Genomic DNA, 22,977 nt, shown 5'->3' with positions numbered 1-22,977 from the left:
TACTTCACATTTTCACATAGTTACCACTCAGTTCCAAGCACTTTTCGTAACACTGCACCAGTTTATTTAACCTCCCTACAAAGACGTTTGCTGCCTGGGAATGTATCGGACGCCTTGAACATATGCAGCATGAACTTAGAGTACACAATGCGTGTAGCCTAGGCACAGGCGCTCAGTAAACTTCTCTGGAAAACGTTTAAGCGATCTACGCACTAGAGTTGAAAAATGATGGCTACTGTTTTTTGAAACGAAAAAGTCGTAATTTTGGATGTTTTAATGAAACGTGGTCAACAATTAGCACAAAAATTAAAAATTACGATTGTCAACTGTTTAATTTCCTGGGGGCGAATTTTTAAGCAGAGGTGTTAAAGAAACTGGTGCAGCGTTACAAAAAGTGCTTGGAACTGAGTGGTGACTATGTGAAAATTTTAAGTCTATATGTAGTAAATAAAAACTGCCAATAAAAACTATTTCTCACGAGTTTCTTTTTTAATGACCAAACGGTCCTTTCTTGATGGATATCACTGGCATATTTAAAAGTAATTATGGGCCACCTGAGCATTAAAAACGCTCCGACAGCAAAAGGGTGTGAGCCCAAAACAAAACAAAAAAATAACTGCTGTTCAAATTTAAAAAAAATCAGAATATTAGGCAATGTGATAGTAGCATAGAATATAAAAATCATAGAGTAACTTCCTGAGCAATTAATATAACTTTAAAAGTAAGTATATCCGTACCACAAACCAATTTTAACAAACATAAAAATGCAATAATGTTTCTTTTTGTTTAGTTTTTAGAGTTACTTAAAAATATTTACCATTAAATAGCATACATCTTAAAATATAACACTTACATACGTGATAATGTATAATATATGCTTAAAGTATTTATCAAGTATTTATTCTTTTATTATTAAAATAAAAATGATTCAATTTTATTCATAAAAGTATGCAATCATTTCATCAATGTTTTGTTATGACGTCACGTTAAACTATCGTCCGTAAAAACTCACTAGATCGTTCCAGAAGGTGTCTAAGCATTGTTACCAATTTGTACAAAAAAAATCAAGAAAAAGTGACAGCCAAAATGTAAAAAAAATATATATAAATAAAAAACTCACAAAAGCAAATATATAAAAATTACGTGGAATACAATATAAAAAAATTATTGTAAATACATACCAACAGTAAAAAAGCTTAAAAAATTAAATTGTGAACTAGTGGGCACTATGTAACAAATGCAAAAAAAAAACACGAATAGAATGATGTGTGACCCGGAGAGAAGGTAAAAATTTTCAGCAGCCAATAAACACTAGGGCAGCGACTTGATAAATGCAAACGTCTGTGTATTCTAACCTGGCGCCAAAACAACGCGAATCCTGCATGTCCATAAATATAATATAAAAAAACACGAAATATAATCTGAAGACGCAAGTATAAAGGTGTCTCAAATTAAAACATGCATGTGAAACTCAGGGGAGAGATTTTAAGTCAGGACCGGGGAAAGGCAAATAGACGGCCTCTTCATTTGCGTGCTCCAGAGAGTCATCCGTGAATGGCACAAAGAAATGAGCAACAAAGGGGTAAACGTGAAGCTGGCAGTTGACTGTCTAGCCTTCGCAGATAATCGTGCAATTATTTCAGATTGCCTCCACAAAGCAGCTCAACCAACTCCAGACACAAATAGATCTCCTTTGAGAAAACACAACTCACCACTGTCATCAAGCCAGCGCCCAGAGAGTCGGATGTGGGACAGGGGACGATCAAGAGGACAGGAAAGTTCAAATTTCCGGGTCGAGTGGCTAGAGCCCAACATCTCTGAGAAGGAAGCCTTCGCGTCACGGATCAGGACAATGGAAATGACACACCACCTAATTAAGGGCATCTGCAACAAGAGATCAATATCCCGAAATGCCAAGCTCAGACACCACTACACAGTCATCCGACCGGAGACCCTATACGCTGCAGAGTGCCTTGCGATGTGTTGGAAAGGACTAATGTTAAAAATTTAAATTAAAGAAAGTAATATCTTGGACCCTGTGAAATAAATACGGCACAGCTCTACGCACACGTAAAAAAAACTGATGATAAGGAGGATTGCATTTATGGTCACATAGCACGAATGAGCCCAACGAGATTGGCGAATAGGAGTTTTACCTTCTTTTTAGAAAATAAATCCAAGGGGACCTGCTTCACTAAGGTGGAAATAGATTTCCAAGAAGTGGGGATTACACGTAATAATGTCCGAGAAGAAAATTAAAGCACACCGGATATTCCAGGGAAAGCCTGAGCTCAAAACAATCAAGACGTGGACTCAAGAAATGAAGCAACAACATGGAGAACGAGTGCGGCAGTGCTGGGCAAATGTTGAATCCCGAGGAAGGAAGCAGTAATAATAACGTGTTCCATACCTGGCTGAAACGACACGAACGAACGAAACATGCATTTGAGCGCGTTAATTTTGTAATTCGTTCGGAATCATGTTAGAAAGTGTACAATTATTTTTCTTACAGAAGTAAAATATTTTGGATAAAAATGTTTTAAATCATATTTCATAAACACGCACACAAAATATACGCGTATTCAAACTGTGTGTGTGTGTGTGTGTGTGTGTGTGTGTGTGTGTGTGTGTATATATATATATATATATATATATATATATATATACAAAAAACGTACATACAAATATTTAAATTTATATACATCCATACATGTATAATACCCACACAATACATGCTTATATAACATTAACTCAAGTATATGAATTCATTATTTGGACTGTTTACCAACGATTGGGAAGAATTACGAGTGTACATGCCTCAACACCTGAGCGTTGAACCAACAGATTTTTCAAACATAATTTACAACTAAATAAATAAACATTTCTCACCACGTGGGAGAGTTCGCAGTCACATGTGTCATGCGCTCCATGTTCGTACATAAACGCGCAAATAACAATAAATGTCTTATGGCCACTACTACATATAATCACTGGTTACAAAAAATCTAGGCCCTCGTTAAACTCGTTCGATATGGTAAACAAAAAGTCTGACTCTCTCAACGGAAAGGCCAACTGTTCTTCTTTACTGTCGGCTCTTGTTCATAGACTGCCAAGATGTTGGTGCTAAAAAGAATGTTTATACTTACGTTTTTGGTTGCGTCACAATGACTGCGAGCTTCCCGAACCTGGTGCGGCGTTTGAAGCATGTCTCAAGTGAAAACAACCACACAGCTTGAGCTCCACTTTAACTTGCCGTACGTGAGCAGACGAGTAGTCGAGTACTCGGGGAACCACACATAACTTAGAAACACACAACTTAAAACAGTCATAACTTAGAAACCTCGAAAAAATCCACGTAACTTAGAACTGTCATAAGTTATAACGATCATAACTTAGAAACACATAACTTAGAAACACGAAACGCAGAACCACACAACTTAGAAACGTCGTAACGTAGAAAGTCATAACTTAGAACTATCACAACTTAGAAACACACAACTTAGAACTGTCATAACTTAGAAACACGTAACTTAGAAACGCGCAACGCAAAACCACACAACTTAGAACTGTCATAACTTAGAAACACGTAACTTAGAAACACGCAACGCAGAACCACACAACTTAGAAACGTCGTAACGTAGAAAGTCATAACCTAGAACTATCATAACTTAGAAACACATAACTTAGAACTGTCATAACTTAGAAACACTTTACTTAGAAACACGCAACGCAGAACCACACAACTTAGAAACGTCGTAACGTAGAAAGTCATAACTTAGAAATATCACAGCATAGAAACACACAACTCAGAACTGTCATAACTTAGAAACACACAACTTAGAACAGGCATAACTTAGAAGATTCTATCGTGTGTGTTTCTAAGTTAAGTGTTTCTAAGTTGTGTGTTTATAAGTTGTAACAGCACCCCGTGCAGCCCTAGGACCGCTGTCGGGTCTAGTATCCCAGTGAAATTTTCTCGCCAACCGATTGTGGCTCTTGCACACGCTGTATGTATGCCGCCCTGCCGGGCTGTTGATTGCTGCGCAGTCCCCCTTCGGACAGCTGACTCACCACCCAGTCAAGTATACACCCCGAAGCCTACACTAGGCGACTCTGCTCGCCACTCGACGTTGCTAGTAGGACCGTCACACAAATGAGCGCCGTGTAACGGGCGTACGCTCCGTTTCAATGCAAACGCGCATTTGATCAGAGTCCTATTATGAGTATGTACACGTAGGGAAATGTTTAATTTTCTTCGGTGCATTATTATATTGAACTTACGCGTTTGAATATTGTATTTTCTCATAATTTATCAGTATTTGTATGCCTTGGTTATTTCCTACATGGTTTGTATTTATGGGTGCAGGCTTAGAAGAAAAATTTGGCCTTTTTTCTGCTTTAAGTTGGAGCAGTTTACCCCAAAAGTTACCATCTTCAATTTAAAATTGTCATAACAATTTATTTTACTATGTTGTTGAAAATTTTATTTAGTTAAAGAATGAAACACAATTTGAACGAATGCCTGTAGTTGACACTGATGAGTAGAGACTTTACAAGTTCATATTATTTCCCGGTGCCAGTTTAGTCTCCACTATGTTGGGCATAATCAAGTCTCTGCCAGGTGTTCATAAGCTGCTGCCACAGTTAACCTTCTCTCCGGGTTGCACTTGACCGCTGCTACTGACTTGTTTCAGGTGTTTGTCATGGGCTGCCAGTCCTTCAGGGCGTGTCTGACAACCCCCTATCCAATGCCAAGGGTCTTAAGTGCACAAACATGATAGGCTTCAACAAGCAGTTTTTACTGTGAAATAATTTGGGATTCAGGGTGTAATTTATTTCAAATAATGACTACAACTGTAAAAATATTAGTAGTAGTATGTTTTGGTATGTCCTGTGCCAGGCGCCAGGTGGTGGTTTGTGGGAGTTTCTGCTGCCTTGGAACCTACATCTCCGATGACGTCACGGCGGCCATATTGGATTCTGCAAGCTTGTGAACTTCAAATTGTTGAGCAAAGATAGAGTTCTAGTACAAGCCAGAAGTTCATGTATTTTTGTATTTTTTTCATTTTAAATTTATTATTAATTTATTTTTATTTATTAAAAAAAATTTCTGTAATTTTATTATATTTATAAGAAAATTGTGGTGGTTTTCTCCGTGTGCTCCCGATTATTCTTGTCAATACGTTTGCTCCTGAATATTCTTGTGGTTTCTTCAAGTGCTTCTGTCTATTCTGAGAAACCACTCTCTGCATGAAGGATTTTTTACCCAATGAGTCATGACATTTTATTTGAAGTTACATTTAATTCGTGAATTTCTGCTACTAAATCAGCAATCGCAATTTTTTTACCAGGTGGAATTTAAAAAAAAACATTACTCAGCCAAATAATATACCATGAAACATCTGTTAAGCACTAACATAGAAGACGAACTTCCTTCTCATTGGTGTCTAGCGAAGCCATCCTTCTTTTGCGATCGTTAGTGAACATCTCGCATCCCACATAAAATAAATAATTAAATTATGACTCAACACAACACGTGACATCTCATGCTAATAATCGGGACTACTTGTAACAAGTTCTTTTGTATGAGATAACTTAACTCTCGCTGGTGAAATATTAAAAAATATCTATTTTAGTAATGGATCTAATTTAAAACACTCAGTTTGCATCTGACATTAGTCTCAGTAACTAATATGAATCCTAATTCAGTGTCTGTCGCTGTATCGAAAGGACACAGGTGTACGTTTTGCAGCAAAGAATTTATCTTGAGAAAGAATGGAAGACAACACGAGAAGAATGACTGTTAAAAATCCACTACGCAATATGAGAAGTTGTGTTCGATGTAGCAAGTAGTTTACGTGGAGAGAGAGCTTAAAAAGACATGACAGAACTTGTAACGCCAAGCCAGCGTACAAGCTAGAGGACAACGATGGATCTACTAGACTAAGTAAGAGCGATCTGCATTACGACAATAATTTTCCTTGTCTCGGGAGAGATTATGTTCGTGGCTCTTCTGATATCGACAAAGAACTTAAATTGAAGGACGTTGATGATTTATGGAAGAATGAAGACAATGGAAGAATCATTAACGTTAAAAGTGAGAATACATTCCAGCCGAATTCAAGCAGATCTTTCCTACTTTGTAAAAATGATGGACTCCTAAAATGGAAGCATGAAGACGATGAAGACACTTCGACATCATCGATATCGAATTCTTACGGTAATCTGGGTGAAGACGATGCCTTCTACGGTGATTGCTACAGCGACTCTGAGGCTGTTGACAAAGGCATAGACTGTGATGAAGCACCTAAAGCTGACAAGATCGAAGAATGTGGCGGTTTACTGAGACCGAAACGATGGAAACGACGTGTTATAATAAATAAATCTGATAGAGCTTATTATGATCACTGGGACGATTGTGATATTAAAAGTGTTTATAATAAACAAGCAAGGAAGATGGTGGTAGAAGAGATTGAATACACATCATGGAAAGATCCAAACATGTAGGTTGACCGGCTAAGACTTCTACATGACTCGCTTTGTGCAGGAAACTGTTCGTGCATCAAAGAAATATCCTTCATACTCAAAGAATAGAGGGAATTTGGCTACATTCAATAATTGATTGTTTTACTTGCATTTGTATAATAATGAGAAATAAATTAAATCCCACCAAAAACATTCTGTAAAAAAATTAGCCAAGTCTCGATGGAGCTGCTTGTTTATCTCTAAAAAGTAATGAAATCTAGACAAAGTCGTGCCAAGTCTAAGGTCCCTTACTGCGAGTTCTTTATTATTATAGGTAATGTTGTGTGACTTGGCCGTTGAACATTCTTTATACGTTAGTGGGTACAAGTCAATTTTGTTTACACGTAATGTTATATCTGTTTGTTAAGCGAGATAATAGCCCATACTGGTATTGGTAATTGGACGCTAGTGTCTCATTTTAAGCTGTTGTTGATTGTGCAACACATGCATTCAGCATTGACAATGCTGACTTCTGCTCTCTTCTTTTTGGAGCGTCAAATCGACCACCGATCTAACATAAAATAGACGTACAGACGGACTTCTATCAATGATTAGAAGTCTGTCTGTACTGGAAATAATTTTTATACTGTTTGTTTCAGGCTCGCCTACACATAAGTATTATTGAAATACGCAGCTTTATCAAGCCTACAATTTACTGGTTATTGAATCAACGTTTTCCAAGTGGAAATTTTCCATCGTCAATGGGTAGCGGTTCTGGCGACAGATTGGTGCAATTGTGTCATGGAGCACCTGGTTTTGTACCCTTGTGTACCCTTCAACGGCCAAGTCACACAACATTAACTATAATAATAAAGAAATCGCAGTAAGGAACCTTAGACTTTGCACGACTTTGTCTAGATTTCATTACTTTTTAGAGATAAACAAGCAGCTCCATCGAGACTTGGCTAAATTTTTTACGGAATGTTTTTGGTGGGATTTCACTTCTTTTTGTAGAAACGTGAGCATATTGATTTATTTTATTAGATTTTCTTATTTGATATTTTTTTTTTCTTTTTAAGATAATTTTTTTATTATTACAAATCTTTCTTTTCTTTTTTTCCGGTTCTGATTCTTGTACAGTAGCAACAGTTTTTCGTATTGCCCATTCGCGTTCATTATTTATTCTTTTAGACGGTTTAGACGGTTTAATTTCTGAAAGATTGGCGCGGTATTTACGCCTAGTGGCCGCTTAAGTAACTACCGGTAAAACGTAAACACTTTTTTTTGGCCAGCATCGTCAAAGGAACCTCTTAGTATACCGTTCTCATACACTTAAAGTGAAGGGAAAGATTTTTCCAGCAGCCATAAGCTCAGAAGCTGAGCCGTAGGTAGTGGGTTTCATCATATCGCTCTTGTAGGATTGCGCGCTCGTGTACACTTGCATTTCGTCCCAATTTTCAGCAACGTATGCAACTATAGCAGATATGATACTGCAAGTTGAGTCAGTTCTACCATACACCAAGAAAGATATTGAATGGAAGAGACAAGATCCGTCTTTGCGCATACCAACTACTTGGTAGTCACTAAGTTCATCGTCGTCTTTTAATATTATCGACATTTTTTACGATATTATCTTGCGAAATCAAACACAAATAAACTCAACGACCTTTAGTAAATGGACAACAAATCAGAAATACCGATAATATTTAGACTAAAACAATAATAACCTATATCTTTAAGACTTATGTTGTCTTAATAAAAAAACTCAAAGATAATATTATACTCAGCCTACTCAATCTATACAAACTATAAACAAAACTTTAACTCTTAATTATTAGACAAGTGTCAATATAATTAATTATCAATGAACTTTGTACCAAAGTTATTACCTACCTAGTACTGAAATACAGCTATATTAATGATATTTTTAAACGAAACACAGTAATATCTACCTAAATAAACTAAACCTAGAATACTAGAAAAGTACTTACTTATAAACACGAACGCGATTCGAAGTACTGCCTAACTGTAAATTAAACCTAGAAAACTAAGTGTACTAAATAACTAACAATTAAATAAAGTATTCTATTAAAAGTACTTTTAAATCTAATAATTAAGTAATAATCAGTAATCCGTCACTAATTATAAATTTCCTAACCTATTAAAATCTTCGAATTTTTCTAATAACAACCTGATAATTAACCTTAGCAAACCTCACGAAATAATAAGCGGAATCAACGAAATGCAAATAATCCCTCCTAATCCCTAGCAAACGTTTTCAAGCGCAGTAGAAGAATGTCGTAAACGACTGTAACGCGGCCGATTGCCACTTCGCCATATAAGGTTATCGGAAAAACAAACGTAAGCGCGTTTTAAAATACAGTCAGCGCCATCTAGCGACGTGTGCGGGTATCACCGCCACTCTTAGTCCAATGAATGATATTTTGAACAAATTCTGAGCGAAATTAATTAATATTTTAGTGTAATTTGTTTATTTAATGTGTGTAATGTTCGAGTAGAATAACGTTAATCGTTCGACTATTTCTTCTTGTGAACTTGTAAATATAAGTATAAAAGCCAGTCTAGTCTTATCCAGAGTTTTCCTTTAATTTTATTTATATGCGTATTAAAAGCAGAAGGGGAGGCATTCACCCAGCAGTGGGAAGCAATAGGCTAGATTAAATTAGAAGATGTGTCCCACTACGCTGGATTTTTCAATGACAGTCGATTTTTTTAGGGGGCATTACCATATCTCTAATACAGCTGAGACAAGCTGAAGGTTCTTCATCAGATACTTCAGACCTTCGATTTTTGACTTCGAATGAAGAGGCAAACAAAGTTGAATATTTTTTGTAAAGGTGGTATGTCGATATTTAATAGTTCGGTTGGGCTCTTGTGTTTTCAATAAGGGCCACCAGGTACTCCAGATGTTCGATTATCCTAGTTTTTATAGTTTTCCCTTTATGTGGCCATTAAACCCTAAATCTGTACCAAATTTCAGCTCTCTGAGTTTATGGGAAGTACTAGTTCTATTCTGATGATCATGAGTGAGTGAGTGAGTGAGTGTCATAAATGCGAAACTTTGCTTTCACTTAACTTCGGAACTAAATGACCTACAGAAATGAAATTTTATTTTTAAGTATGTGATTTTATAGCTTACTGAATGACGAACATTTCTGCGTTCTGGTCTTATCCAGAGGTTCTCAAATAGGGGCCTGAAAATGCGGCGAAATGGTTCCAGTAAAGGATGGTACGGCAATGTTTGCTTCGCGCTCGACTTGGCGGGGGCACTGCCGTGCCCCCCGATTTTTAAAGTAAAAATTTAATGTTTCATTTCTTGTATTCTGATTTCTAACTAAGAATTAGTTCTCGTAACACAGCTGCCTTTTTGATTGTACTTCCAAAATGTGCTGCCTTTTTGTTGATGGTGCTTCCAAAATGTGCTGCCTTTTTGTTGATGGTGCTTCCAAAATGAGCTGCCTTTTTGTTGATGGTGCTTCCAAAATGTGCTGCTTTTTTGTTGATGGTTCTTACAAAATGTGCTGCCTTTTCGTTGATGGTGCTTACAAAATGTGCTGCATTTTTGTTTATGGTGCTTCCAAAATGTGCTGCCTTTTTGATTAAGCTTCCAAAATGTGCTTCCTTTTTTGTTGATGGTGCTTCCAAATGTGCTGCCTTTTTGATTAAGCTTCCAAAATGTAGTGTCTTTTTGTTGATGGTGCTTCCAAAATGTGCTGCCTTTTTTATTGTGTTTCCAAAATGTGCTGCCTTTTTGTTTGTTCTTCCAAAATGTGCTGCCTTTTTGATTGTGCTTCCAAATGTGCTTCCTTTTTGTTGATGGTGCTTCCAAAATGTGCTGCCTTTTTTATTGTGATTCCAAATGTGCTGCCTTTTTGATTGTGCTTCCAAATGTGCTGCCTTTTTGATTGTGCTTCCAAATGTGCTGCCTTTTCGTTTATGGTGCTTACAAAATGTGCTGCCTTTTTGTTGATGGTGCTTCCTTTTTGGCCTGTATGTATGGCTTTTTACATGAACGATTTAAAGGTATTCAGATTATCGAAAAACTATACTTTCATGTTGGGCTTATCGGCAATGTATTTAATTCGTCGAAAATTGTCGTATATTGTCTTGAGTTTTATTTTTGAAGAGAGAATGATTAATAAACTCCGCGAAAGGTAATGGAAAACAGAATCTAAAATTTCTTTAATATATAGTTACACTTGTCACTGTTCAAGTATCGAGCCAAGGACAGTAATTGATAGAATTAATTTGTAAATTAATTGTAAATTTTTTTGGTGTATTAAGGAATTCTTCCCGCATTTATAGCTAAATAATTACATGATTCCAAGATGGTGCCCAAATTTCAAGATGGCGAGCACCTCAGTATAAGTAAATGATTACTGCACTCTAGTGGGTTATAATAAAACTAGCATGATGGTAATGTACTTTATAAGACGAGTACACACACAAGATGGTGACCTCCAGCAGACGAAAACATAATGGTGGCAATGTCCTCTAGCAGGTGGTAGCTCCTGGTAGCATGTACTGAACATGAAATGTCGGATCCATGATGGTCGTCAAGGTCTAAGTCAAATTTCAAGGTCAAGGCCAATTTCAAGGTCAAGGTCAAATTTCAAGGTCAAGAACAATTTTCAAGGTCAAGGTCAAATTTCAATGCATGATGGTAATGTACTCTATAAGACGAGTACACACACAAGAGGTTGTCCTCCAGCAGACGAATACAATATGGTGGTAATGTCCTCTAGCATGTGGTAGCTCCTGGTAGCATGTACTGAACATAAAATGTCGTATCCATGATGCTCGTCAAGGTCAAAGGCAAATTTCAAGGTTAAGGTCTAATTTCAAGGTCAAGGTCAAATTTTCAGGGTCAAGGTCAAATTTCAAGGTCAACATCAAAGTTCAATGCCAACAGTCGAGGTCATAGGTATGGTGAACAAAAAATTATACTAATATGGTGTCAACACACTCTAGTAGACGAAAACAAGATGGTGGCCTACAGCAGACAAAGGCAAGGTGGCGGACATGACGTCATACCAGCTGAAGATATATACCTTGGTACTGGTGGCAGTGTTGCCAACCGTAGCATAATTATGCTACATGTAGCAGAATTTGTTGTTGCTGTAGCATGTAGCATATGAAGCCAGTTATGCTACGCAAAAGTAGCATAATTTCTTTTTTAAGAAGAAATGAACTGTAAAGAATCGAGTTCAAAAGCTACAAATGTAACCAAATACAGTAGATAACACCGTTTCGGTGCTACATGCAAGGACTGGGATCTCTGATTACACAGCCACACACACTGCTATCTTTCAGCGACGTCTTGAAAGCGGTATCGTTTGTAGGGAAATGATGATTACTTCCACGATCAATGGAACACTTCTAGCAAGACAAACAGTGAAGATGTCTGGATGTTGTACAGGCTTCACTCCAACCAAAAGCATGGTTGGCCGCATGACAAATACATCTTTGTATCCCAGGACCAGAACTTTGACTTCTGCGAATGTGCTAAATTCTGCTGACGACAGCAGTACAGAGGATGAAGCTTTTCCTTAGCTGTATTTGGCTATTAATATGTATGTGTGTGTGTAAAGAAAAACAGCTTGGACTAAAAAGCAAAAGGATATTAATTTATAATAATACATATTATCATAATTTATGGGTAATATTAATTTTGGCAAATTTTTACAGTTTTATTATTTTGCATCGTAAAATCAATGTTTTTCTACCTTAATAAATAACTTAAAAGAAAATTGGTTAAATGTAGCATAATTTTTCTCAAAATAGCATATGTTTTTCTGAGTTGTAGCATAAATATGTTTCAAAAGGTTGGCAACACTGACTGGTGGAGGGAAGTCAGTCTGTAGGTGGCTTCTGTGGAGGAAGGATCTGTTTTTATTTTTTATTTTTTGCTCTTACCGGTTTCGAACCAAGGACGGGAATCTATCTTATCAATCAGTATTATAATAAGTTAATTTTTTGGTGAATTTTGAACTTTTTTTTATTAAAATCGGATAATAAATAAAGATTTTCAAGATGGCGTCCGTAACGATAATTTATACAGTGGTGACATAATTCAAAATGTCGTGTGTGGTGTAAAACATTTTTATTACTTTTTATTGAGAATTTTTCAAATATATTAATAAATTACTGGTTTACTCTCGCCGGATATCGAACCGAGAACCGAAATCGATTAAATAACTAAACATATAAAGTAGGCAATTTTTAAAATATTTTTTGGGATTTTGTTTGGAATTTCTAAAATTGAAATTACGGATTTTAAAGATGGCTGCCGTAATGAAATATGCAACAGTTGTGACTTATTACAATATGGTGGTTCTGTCTCGAACAAGTGGTGCTATTATTACTTAAAATTAAAAAAAATTACAAGTCCGAATATGCATGTTATTTTTATATATACCTTATTTAATTCTCAGTCTGGTAAATGTCTCGATGGCCGTGCGGTTAAAGGCGTATGTTTTGTAACCTAGAGATGAGAGCTGCGATTGTTCTAATCACAGTGCTTCCAATGTATTTTTCCATAAAAAATTAAATTTAATATGGCAATAAGGACCATAATAGCTCTGGTAGGTCATGGAACATCGACCTTATATGATGAGACAGAGCGAGGCTGGCGATCTCTAGGAACAAACAGCAGAAACAAAGTCGGTGGTATCCAAAATGGCAGCCTCCAGCAGAACAGAAAAAAAATCAAGAGCGACGCTGGCACTCTCTAGGAACAAACAGCAGAAACAAAGTCGATGGCATCCAAGATGACGGCCTCCAGCGTAACAGAATAAAATCAATATGGCAACCAAGACGAAAATTTCATCATGAGTGAGTGGGGCGCTCGATTTAAAGATGGCGGATCCAAGATGGCGGATCCAATATGGCCACAGGAGTCAAGGTCAAAGGTCAAGGTCAAGGTCAAAGGTCAAGGTCACGACCATCCAATATGGCCGCCGTGACGTCGTCGGAGATTTAGGTTCCAAGGCAGCAGAAACCGCCACAAACCACCGCTAGGCGCCTGGTGCAGGACATATCAAAATATACTACTATTATTAGTTGTTACTTTTTGAGTCTCAAAATATGTCTTAATGTGTGCTCTTTGTCTTTACTAAGATGAATCTTTACTAAGATGAATGAAAGTAATAAAAATAATGAAGTCATCAATACAAATAAACAAAATTAAATTGTATGTTGGTGTTGTTCCAATTACAAAAAAAAAAAAAAAAAACTTTTTTTTCCTGTTATTAAATACGATACCTAAACCAAATCTAACATTAGAAAAAACAGATGTGTCTGTTGGTCTTTCTGTACGAAAAATTTAACTCAATATCATCAGCTGATGTTATTGATTTTAAATTCAAACACGTTGTTGGTAGTAACCCCCCGGAGTTAATTATGTCTTATTTAACTGCAATATATCAAAAGGTTCCGTAGCTATTATGATCATTTTAAGCAAAAAGTGAACTACTGCAAAGCATTATAACGCGGAGTTATAACTCCTTGCTAGCTCCTAAACGTAAAACAAAAAAAAAGTTGTTAACGTGGAAGGTCAAACGTGAACTTATCTTTAACGTTAGTGCACATAATAAACAAACATTAATTATTATTTTATAAAAAATTTCTATCTTAAATAATTTAGTGAATTACTGTGCATTCGCAATTTAAGACACAGGCATAGCCAAGGACCTATAAAAATAGTTGATGCTATAAAAATGGTTAAATACAAGATGGCGTCATACGAGTTTTAATTCCCCGTATAAATGGGCCTCTGTTAAGAAGGAATTCACCGTACAATCGACAGGAGTGTAAACAGGACATGTTAAGTGGTGATCGTTAGTGACGGAGGAAGGGACAGTGTTGTAAATGAACATTCTCCTGAGGATTTATGTGCGTGGATTCAGTTTTATCCGTGGGCGCCAGCTGGCGTGGAACCAAGCCCCACAGCCTCGCCCACACAAGGAGCGCCACGACCTTTCCTGCAGTGCCGCGGGGTCAACGACCCTTGTTATCGCAGTTGCCGGCACAACTAGTGGCCTGATATAGAAGCAATTCAAGCTGGAACACTTAGAGCGTCTAGATGTTTGATTGGACAAAGTTCTACAACCACCGTAAAACATGTCGTTGTGAACTGATTTAATTGAAATAATGGTGGAGGGTGGTGGCGCCATGCATGTGTGTGTATTTCTCTGCGGTTGTGTGAGCCGCCCTTACGCGCCACTTCGACATCTCGCTCATCCTTGTGGTTCGATTCCCAGCCGCCAGAGCGCTCCGCCGCAGGGGCTGAAGGGCGCGGCCCTAGTTCATGGGCGGAGAGAGGGGGGACTTTGTGGCGCGCCGCCAGCCGCCGACGCCCTTCACCCTTTGCCATAGTGGGTCAGTGTGTGGGTGCGCATGTTCCAGCATCATGCAAAAACTACTCCATGAGCTTCGATGAAACTTTTACCCCTAAAGTAAAGTCTTCAGCTTACTTAAACACTAGGCTACATACGATAACGAAATTATAAACCTAGGGAGGAAATAATACCGGGTTTTTAGTTTTATGAATACGAAATTATCACATCTCCAAATAAATCGGTACAAAATGAAGATTGAAGACTAAAATAAACTGTAAATAGGTGTTTCTATATAATTTTTTGATATAATTCTTAAGGCGTTAAAAAAAAGGGGGGGAGGATGTTCGCTTGTATGGTAAAATATTATGCTTTGAAGTTCATTATGTATGAGATAAATGATTGGGAATGAATAATAAATACACAGTAATCTCAAATTCCTTTTTATTTATTTTTTTCGCTAGTGTTTTCACCCTAAAGAAGAAGAACACGAGTATATTTGATTTTGCAATAAGAAATCAACTCTCCGAAGCAAATCAAGTTGAAGTTACATATAGTATGAATAATAAACATGCAAAATGTACAAACTTCACTATGCCCCTTCTGAAGGGATTTCAAGGAAGTATGTTCGGGTGTTGAAAAATAAAAATAATAAAATATACCAGAATCTGCTAGAGCGGGAAATAACAAACTGACAAAGAAGAATATAGATAAACAGTAACATAATGAGTATCTGATAAGTTACGTAGCTGAAAAAAGTTTTGTTTAAATGCAAATGTGAATTGAAATTAAAATCATGCAATAATTTTCTTAATGATAGAATTATCTACTATTGTTCTAAAATGCGTTTTAATTACAATATAAGTTATTTTAAAGTAGATGCATTATTGATTTTTGGATAAACTAGTAATTTGAAAGAAAACTTGTACCAGCAACACTCATACGTAGTGTCCGGCCGGGCGCTATGTAAATGAGCCTGGCGATACGTGGATAGGCAACCAGCGTGGCACGCAAGACCTGCCGGTTGCCTGTAAACCTAGTACACTGTACGTGTTCCCCGAGAGTTGGAGACTGTTGGAACAATCGAAAGCATATTTCTGGTTATAAACATCAGTTATAAATACATTTTTTCAAAACATTATTTTGTGTGTTTCGAAAAACACGTAGAAAAAATATCTGCTACATCAACACTGTGAGTTTCAAAGAATTTCAATTAGTAAATAAATTTGTAGAAACGGTATTTTTTGTATTGTACAATATTAAACCACTGTGACACCGCTTGGTCATCTTTTAAAACCGTAAAATTTTTTTTTAAATTTCCTTTTTCAGGTCAATTATTGCTTCGTGGGTTAAATTTTGTAAATAAATAAAGTGAAACTAATAAGAAAAAATTATCATATTGTCTCTTAACGGAAGCAGCTTTCTTTACTATGACGATGTTTTTTACTCCCCACGAGGAACAACAAGGATGTTTTTCTATTATAGAACGATAAATTAGAAAGCATTGTTAATTTATTAACAATAGTGACCAATTAAATAAACAATACGCTAGACGTTTGAAATTGAACATGTTCTCTTGCTTACATTGGAATATCTCATTATTCTTTCTCATTACTGGAATACTCGCTGTCAGGCCTCGACTAGCTACAATTAAAGAAAACACTGAGTTAATAGATAGCATATTAAACGATCATAAAAGCCTCAGAAAATATTTATAAATAACAACAAAGGCATGTTCAAATTTTCCAAAAATTAACAATACCTATAAATATCGGTTAAACTACTATAAAAATGCGTAGGAAACCAGTTGCGTTAGTTCGTAATCACCTTTTTTTCATACAATCGCCACTTTAACAAACATGGCGATGTTGATTTAACTATGTTGCACAGCTAAAGATATTTACCAACACCAATCGCCATTATAACCACGATTAGTAACATATGAAATACAACATATTATATTTTATAAAATATTATACAATAATTATAAAACTGATATAGCAATCAGGGGAAAAACTTGAATATAAATAACTCTACCTCAAAAATAAAGTTCGTTACGACCAAAAGGTTAATTACGAAAACACCAAACAAGTTACTCTGTTGAATAAGACACCCACTGAGCTTAAAGCGTTTACACGTTCAACACTTGCCTTAAAATTGACGCTGAGATGTCTCGCCGGGAAACCACAGCGAGCCGCCTTCTTCCACCTACTCGCCTGTCGAGTAGCACCCTCCCTCCCTTACGATGCTCCTCGCAGACTTCGATGGCGGCGGTACCTTCCGGAGCACCAGCATCGACCCGTTCACCGCGACGAGATCTCGGCACGATTCTTCAGCCGTGACTCCCAGCAAGCACAACTCGCTCGCTGCTTTACCCTCGTATCAGTACGGTCCCAATCATCAGTGTTGTGATGGCATTTCCAGGGGCATGACACTATCAGATATTTATTAATCGATAACTATTAATAGACACCGAAACTATTTACGCCGCTCTTGAACTACCAGCCCTTCTTGCTCGTTGCTACCACGATGCAACTTATACCACTCTTGAACCAGCCTTAAGCACCCTACTCGCTTCCTCGTTACTCGCTCGACGAGTAACAATTTTCGTTCGTCGGCGGGAAGTAATTTAAGATACCTTCGGGTTCCCTACACCTCTAGTACCTTTGAATTCTGAGGAGTTTTTACCATTTACTCGCTTAGGTGTCGACTCATATAGCGAGTGTTCTCTTACACTCTTAGGCTGGTATTTATAGTCGCATCTTGAGCAAAGTCTTGAGACCGTCTTGACGAAGACGGTCTTGTTTCTCAAGGCAGCGATTTCAATCTCCATGTTTCATAGTCCGCGAACAAGACGAGCTTCATGAAGACAGCATGCTCAAGCAAGAGCTTGTTTGCCGTACTTATGGCTTGACGAAGATTTTTTTTTTTCCTAACCTAACTAAAACTAAGTGTATTTTGGAGGGGTCCGGGTTAGGGAGGGACCTAGGTGCGTCTCAGGCCGAAGCCTATACGCCTAGTCATGCTGGGATTAGCCATGCAAGGAGAGGGTCGCATGCATCATGTGCTAGGAGGGGATTGGCCAGCCATGGCAGCGATTGGCGCCATGACTAACTCCCCTCACTCTTAAATCTAGACTATAACTAGAGATAGGTTGGGCCCAGGTAAAACCTGCATAGACACAGGGAAAACCCTGGGCACATTCATGCGGGATGCAAATTGGCATGCATTACGTGTAGGAATTTACAGGAGACAGAGGATGGTCTGGATGAAGTGTTGGACAGAGTAGAAAAGAGTCTACCATGCGGGGGTTGGGCACTTGGACTCGTGGTCCGCTTTTCCAGTTGTCCAGTACTGGATTTAGTGACCAGGGACGCAAGCGCCCCTGGTGGTGAGTGGTTGCACTGACCACTCACTCCGCCGCCAGTCAGCACCTAAAAAACTAAGAAACTAAAACAGAAAAAAGATAAATGACTTACAAACTAGGCATTTCGTTACGAAATATGCAAACACCCAACTCAGGGATGGACGTGCAGTGCTTATGATAAAACTAAAATAAGAACTAAAAATATTTTTTTTATTTTTTTTTTTTATTTTTTTATTTTAGATTTTTTATTATTATTTTAGAAATATATATTTTTGATTACTATTACTAAGTATCTAGGACTTATTACTAAATTACAAATCTCTAATATCTACTATACTACTAGTTAAATATAGAGGAACTGTCGGTGTATAAAGTTACAGGTGAATTAAGTCAAGACCTATTCGCATTCTGGCATTTGTTGCAAGCTTGCAATTCAAAATCCCATGTCTTTCAGAAACACAACCGGCACTGGAGGTGAAGCCTGCCAGGCGGGCCATGCCCATCGGACATAGGGAGTCAGCCCTAACAGCACAGGCAGTGGAACTCCCGGGAGCCAAACCTACACCTGCGTGCTTCGGACCATTTTGAATTAGCTAATTATTCATTAATGTCTATAATTTAGGTTTCAACTCGCGGGAGACTGATTGGCCGATCGCTCAGCCAGCCACAGCACACTACGGAGGTCTGTGAGCCAAGATTGAATTTGGCATTTTATATTTTCCATGCAACTCTGGATCTTGTTCGCCCAGTGATGAAATATATGGGTTTCTGCTTATGGCACATTTATCATAGAATTTTTGCGCAGTTCGGAAATAATAATGTTTTAAAAGTTCAAGTTTGAGCTCTCTGTGCATAGCCCTTACGGGGCAATACACAGGCGCATCTGTCGCAATACGAATACTCTTATTCTGAATTCTCTGTAGCTTGATTAAGTGAGATTCCGCTGCTGTTGCCCACACCGGCGCTGCATACGTGATTATTGGTTTTATTAGTGCGTTATAAATTATTATTCCGTTTTTAACAGAGCTACCTAAACGTCTGCTCATGACGGGGTAGAGGGCCATGAGCCTAGTGAAAGCTGTTTTTCTTTTCGCCTCTATGTGATCGCGCCATAGTAGTTTCCTATCCATGTGCACGCCTAAATATTTAACAACATTTTTGTGAGGAATTTGCTCATTGAAAAGTGTTAGTCGTGGTCTATCTTCGAGTGGCGGGAGATGTTTACGCGTAAAAACTATAGCTTCTGATTTAGTAGGGTTTACCTTAATTCGCCATTTTGTGCACCACTGTTCTATTGAATTTAACGCGGTTTGCAATCTGCCTGCTGCGAGTTCTAGAATACTAGATCTGCTAAACAATACCGTATCGTCCGCGTAGCAGCCAAACTGAACTGATCGGTGTGCGGGCTTAGGTATATCATGGATATAAATATTGAATAAAACCGGCTCCAAAATGCTGCCTTGTGGGACTCCTGCTTTAATTATTTTTAAATCGGACTGTGCTCCTTCTGTCGTGACTTTAAACGATCGATTTTCTAAGTACGAGGCCAGTAATTTAATATAACAATCGGGGAAGCCAGTTTTATATAATTTATAAAGTAAGCCTTCATGAAGTACTCTATCAAAGGCTTTTTCTATGTCCAAAAACGCTGCGAGATTATAGCTATTCTGATTGAACGCAGTTATTATTTGTTCTGTCAAACGGACCAGTTGATGCGTTGTTGAATGCGCGCTGCGAAAACCAAATTGTTCGTCCGGCAGTACGTTATTTTCTTTAATGTGAGCATTTAGTCGCTGCAGAATTATGCATTCGGCTACTTTTGACAATGTACTCAGCAGACTAATGGGCCTATAATTTTGGGGCAGTGTCTTATCTTTTCCGGATTTATGAAAAACTATCACATTCGCTTCTTTCCACTGCAATGGAAAATACTGTAGTTTAAGTATTTCATTTATTAATTGAGCTAGGTATTCCAAAATTTCGTCGGGCAGTTTCTTAAGGACTACTGCCTGAATGCCATCGTTTCCCGGTGCCTTACGTGGTTTCATACGCCTGATAGCCTGTTTAACTTCCTGAGATTGAGTTAAGTAAGGTTTTGAAGTTAAAGGCTGATTAAGTTTAATTGTAAGGTCTCTGTATATTCCGGCATTAAATTGCGGGTCACAGGGTTCGATATTAGGTTGAAAGGCTAATTCAAGGGTATTCGCGAAGGCTTGTGCCTTGTCTGTCGGTGTAAAAGCGAACCCAGTGCGAGTTTGTAGCGGAGGTATTTTATCTATCTTATGAAGGAATCGCTTTGTCATACTCCAGGTGCTACCATCTTGCACCTGTAGCTGAGAGACTTTCGTCTCCCATTGGCTGCTCCTCCATAGAGTTATTTCATCGGAAATTATTTTCTGTAATTCATTAATTCTCGCTTTAATGTCGCACTGCCTACGTCGAGTATATTCGCGCCTTAATCTATTTTTCTGAGAAATTAAATCCCTAATATACACCGGCAGTACATCTTGCTTAAATCTAACCACCTTTTCTGGGATGCACGAGTTAATTGCAGTTTGAATTTTAACTGTAAGTTCAGTGACTGCTGATTCGATGTTATCTTTCGTTTCGAAGTTGGCAGCATCGGCTGCAGGCAAATTATCGACTAAATACGACGAAGCACTTACTTGAGACAGCCGAAAAGACACGAGCTTACACGAACTTTGCCGATTGAACTGTTTTCGTTAAATATTCTGGTACTATTCACACCAAGCACTGAAACCCCAGAATTTGAGGCTATTTATAGTAACAAGATTTAGTGAGTATATATCACTACATTCGAAGTGCGTTTGTGCGTTGATGTGAGGAATTCGTTTATTGTTTTAATACTCTTGAATCACACATTGAAAAATTGATGTTTTGCGACCACAAATATGCAAACCTTCTAGTACATCTCAGCTTGTGTCACTTGAGATGAATGAAATTAAGAACTTTATAGACTTTTGTCTTTCCTGTGCTAGTTTAACATTAAGAAATTATGTATCTAACGATTTAATAATACCCTTTTAAAAAATAATAAAATTAAGTTAGCATCTTCAGAACTGTTAATACTGAATTACTACTTGTTTAAAAGCTACCTGTCTTTACAGAATTATCAAAAAATATTTCAGGTAGTGAAAAACTTTTTTTGATAAAATGTCACTCTGCTTCAGCTTCAGGATAAGGTACAGTAAATGTTAGTTTATTAAAAATATCAGATTTAACTACACAGTAAAAGAAATTTTTAATTTAAGTAAGAAAAATGTATGTTTAGAATTGTAACAATAAGTTTGAACGAATCTGACAAGGGTACATAGTAAGGAACTTAAAATTTTGTAAACTCCTTTATAAAGTGTTTGATCATCAATAATATAAGACATTAATTTCCTCATATGATAGGTTAGTTTTTCTTGTTCAAATTACTTGTGATTCTATAATTTAATCGTATTATAAGTAAAATATATAGACTACAGTATGTCTCAAAGCCTACTGTGTATGAAATAACCAAATCATTAAAATGAGCTATGTATTTAAATATATTATAACAATTATATTTTAAAAATTTAATCTAATAAAATTTCTCTTAAAGCTATATTTGCATTTTTCATTTACTGTAACTATAAAAAAAATATATTGTCAGTGCCAGGATTTGAACCACATTCGCATTGTTTTCTCAATATACGGACGTGATCCTATCTCCCTAACCATTACACTACGAAACCTCTAACGAGTTTTTTGTGGAAAATTATGGCATATCAACAGTGTAATGCCACTTTTTCTTAAATTATTTTTAATGTATTTTGGGTGTCACGAATGTAGAATTAAATTTTCTGATTGTGATATGTACCATCAACCATCATTATACGCATCGTTTTCCACATCCATGGTACTCGTTCTGTGATCGATACGTAAATAAACGTGACTGTTTAGCACTTTAAAATGTAACCACTGGTCACAAACAAACACTAAACTCATTTAAAATACATATAAAATTGCTTCAGCACTTCATACAGGATTTATTTAAGTTTAAAAATACGAGGTTCACGAGAATCCGCCATTTTATACATTGCGATCAGAACAAGCAATTGCTTGAGACATGCCTACAGTGGTCTTGGCAAAGACGATCTTATTCGTGTTCTTAAGCACGGTCTCAGCGACTATGAAACATGCTTCTACGATGGTGTGCTCAAGCAACGACTATGAGACAGGAGAATGCCCTCTCATAAATAAGAAATATGGGACTATCATAAGATGGTCTTCATCAAGATTGTCTTGTTTGCGATCACTTGAGATCATCTCAAGCAACCTCTATGGCACACAAATGTTAAATAAGAATGCATATAAGAATTTCTTGACGAAGGAATTGCTCAAGACGTGAATATAAATACCACCCTTAGAGCGAGATACCTTTCACTTGTAGTCTCCCTTCTCTTCTAAGAAGGCCACTGGCGGCCTATACTGCTGCTCTGCTAAGCCCGTCTTTACTTGTAACAGAGATGGCGCTTAGCAATGTCAGAGGCTAAATCCAAACTTCGGGCAGCGTGACGTCATGCAGGCGGGCGGTGATCAAGGCAGCTGCGGAGCGGTGTTTTTGTCTCGTGGTCTCTCTTCCTTCTCTGTTGTGCTCTGTATTGTCTCGGCCAGCGGAGGGTTATACATACCCGCCCAAGAACCGACAAAAACGATCGATGAAAAACTCGTGCCGGAACTAGTTACCGGCCACGTGGTCTGACGTGGAGCATGGCGGCGTAGTCTACCCTCTCCAGGATG

The 22,977-nt window shown here is 37.5% G+C and overlaps 1 protein-coding gene across 1 annotated transcript in view; it reads left to right on the top strand.

Moving 5' to 3' along the window:
- Positions 1 to 17,067: 17,067 nt before the first annotated feature.
- The window catches only part of LOC134527890 (synapsin), a 167,016-nt gene continuing 161,106 nt past the window's right edge, over positions 17,068 to 22,977 (top strand). Inside the window, exon 1 of the mRNA XM_063360895.1 lies at positions 17,068 to 17,160. Within this exon, the coding sequence (XP_063216965.1) occupies positions 17,068 to 17,160 (93 nt within the window). The remainder of the gene's footprint in view (positions 17,161 to 22,977) is intronic.

The sequence above is a fragment of the Bacillus rossius genome, chromosome 1 (assembly GCF_032445375.1).
Source record: "Bacillus rossius redtenbacheri isolate Brsri chromosome 1, Brsri_v3, whole genome shotgun sequence".
Lineage (NCBI taxonomy): Eukaryota > Metazoa > Arthropoda > Insecta > Phasmatodea > Bacillidae > Bacillus > Bacillus rossius.
The sequence above is the reverse complement of the archived record's forward strand: the minus strand, read 5'-3'. Positions and strand labels throughout refer to the sequence as shown.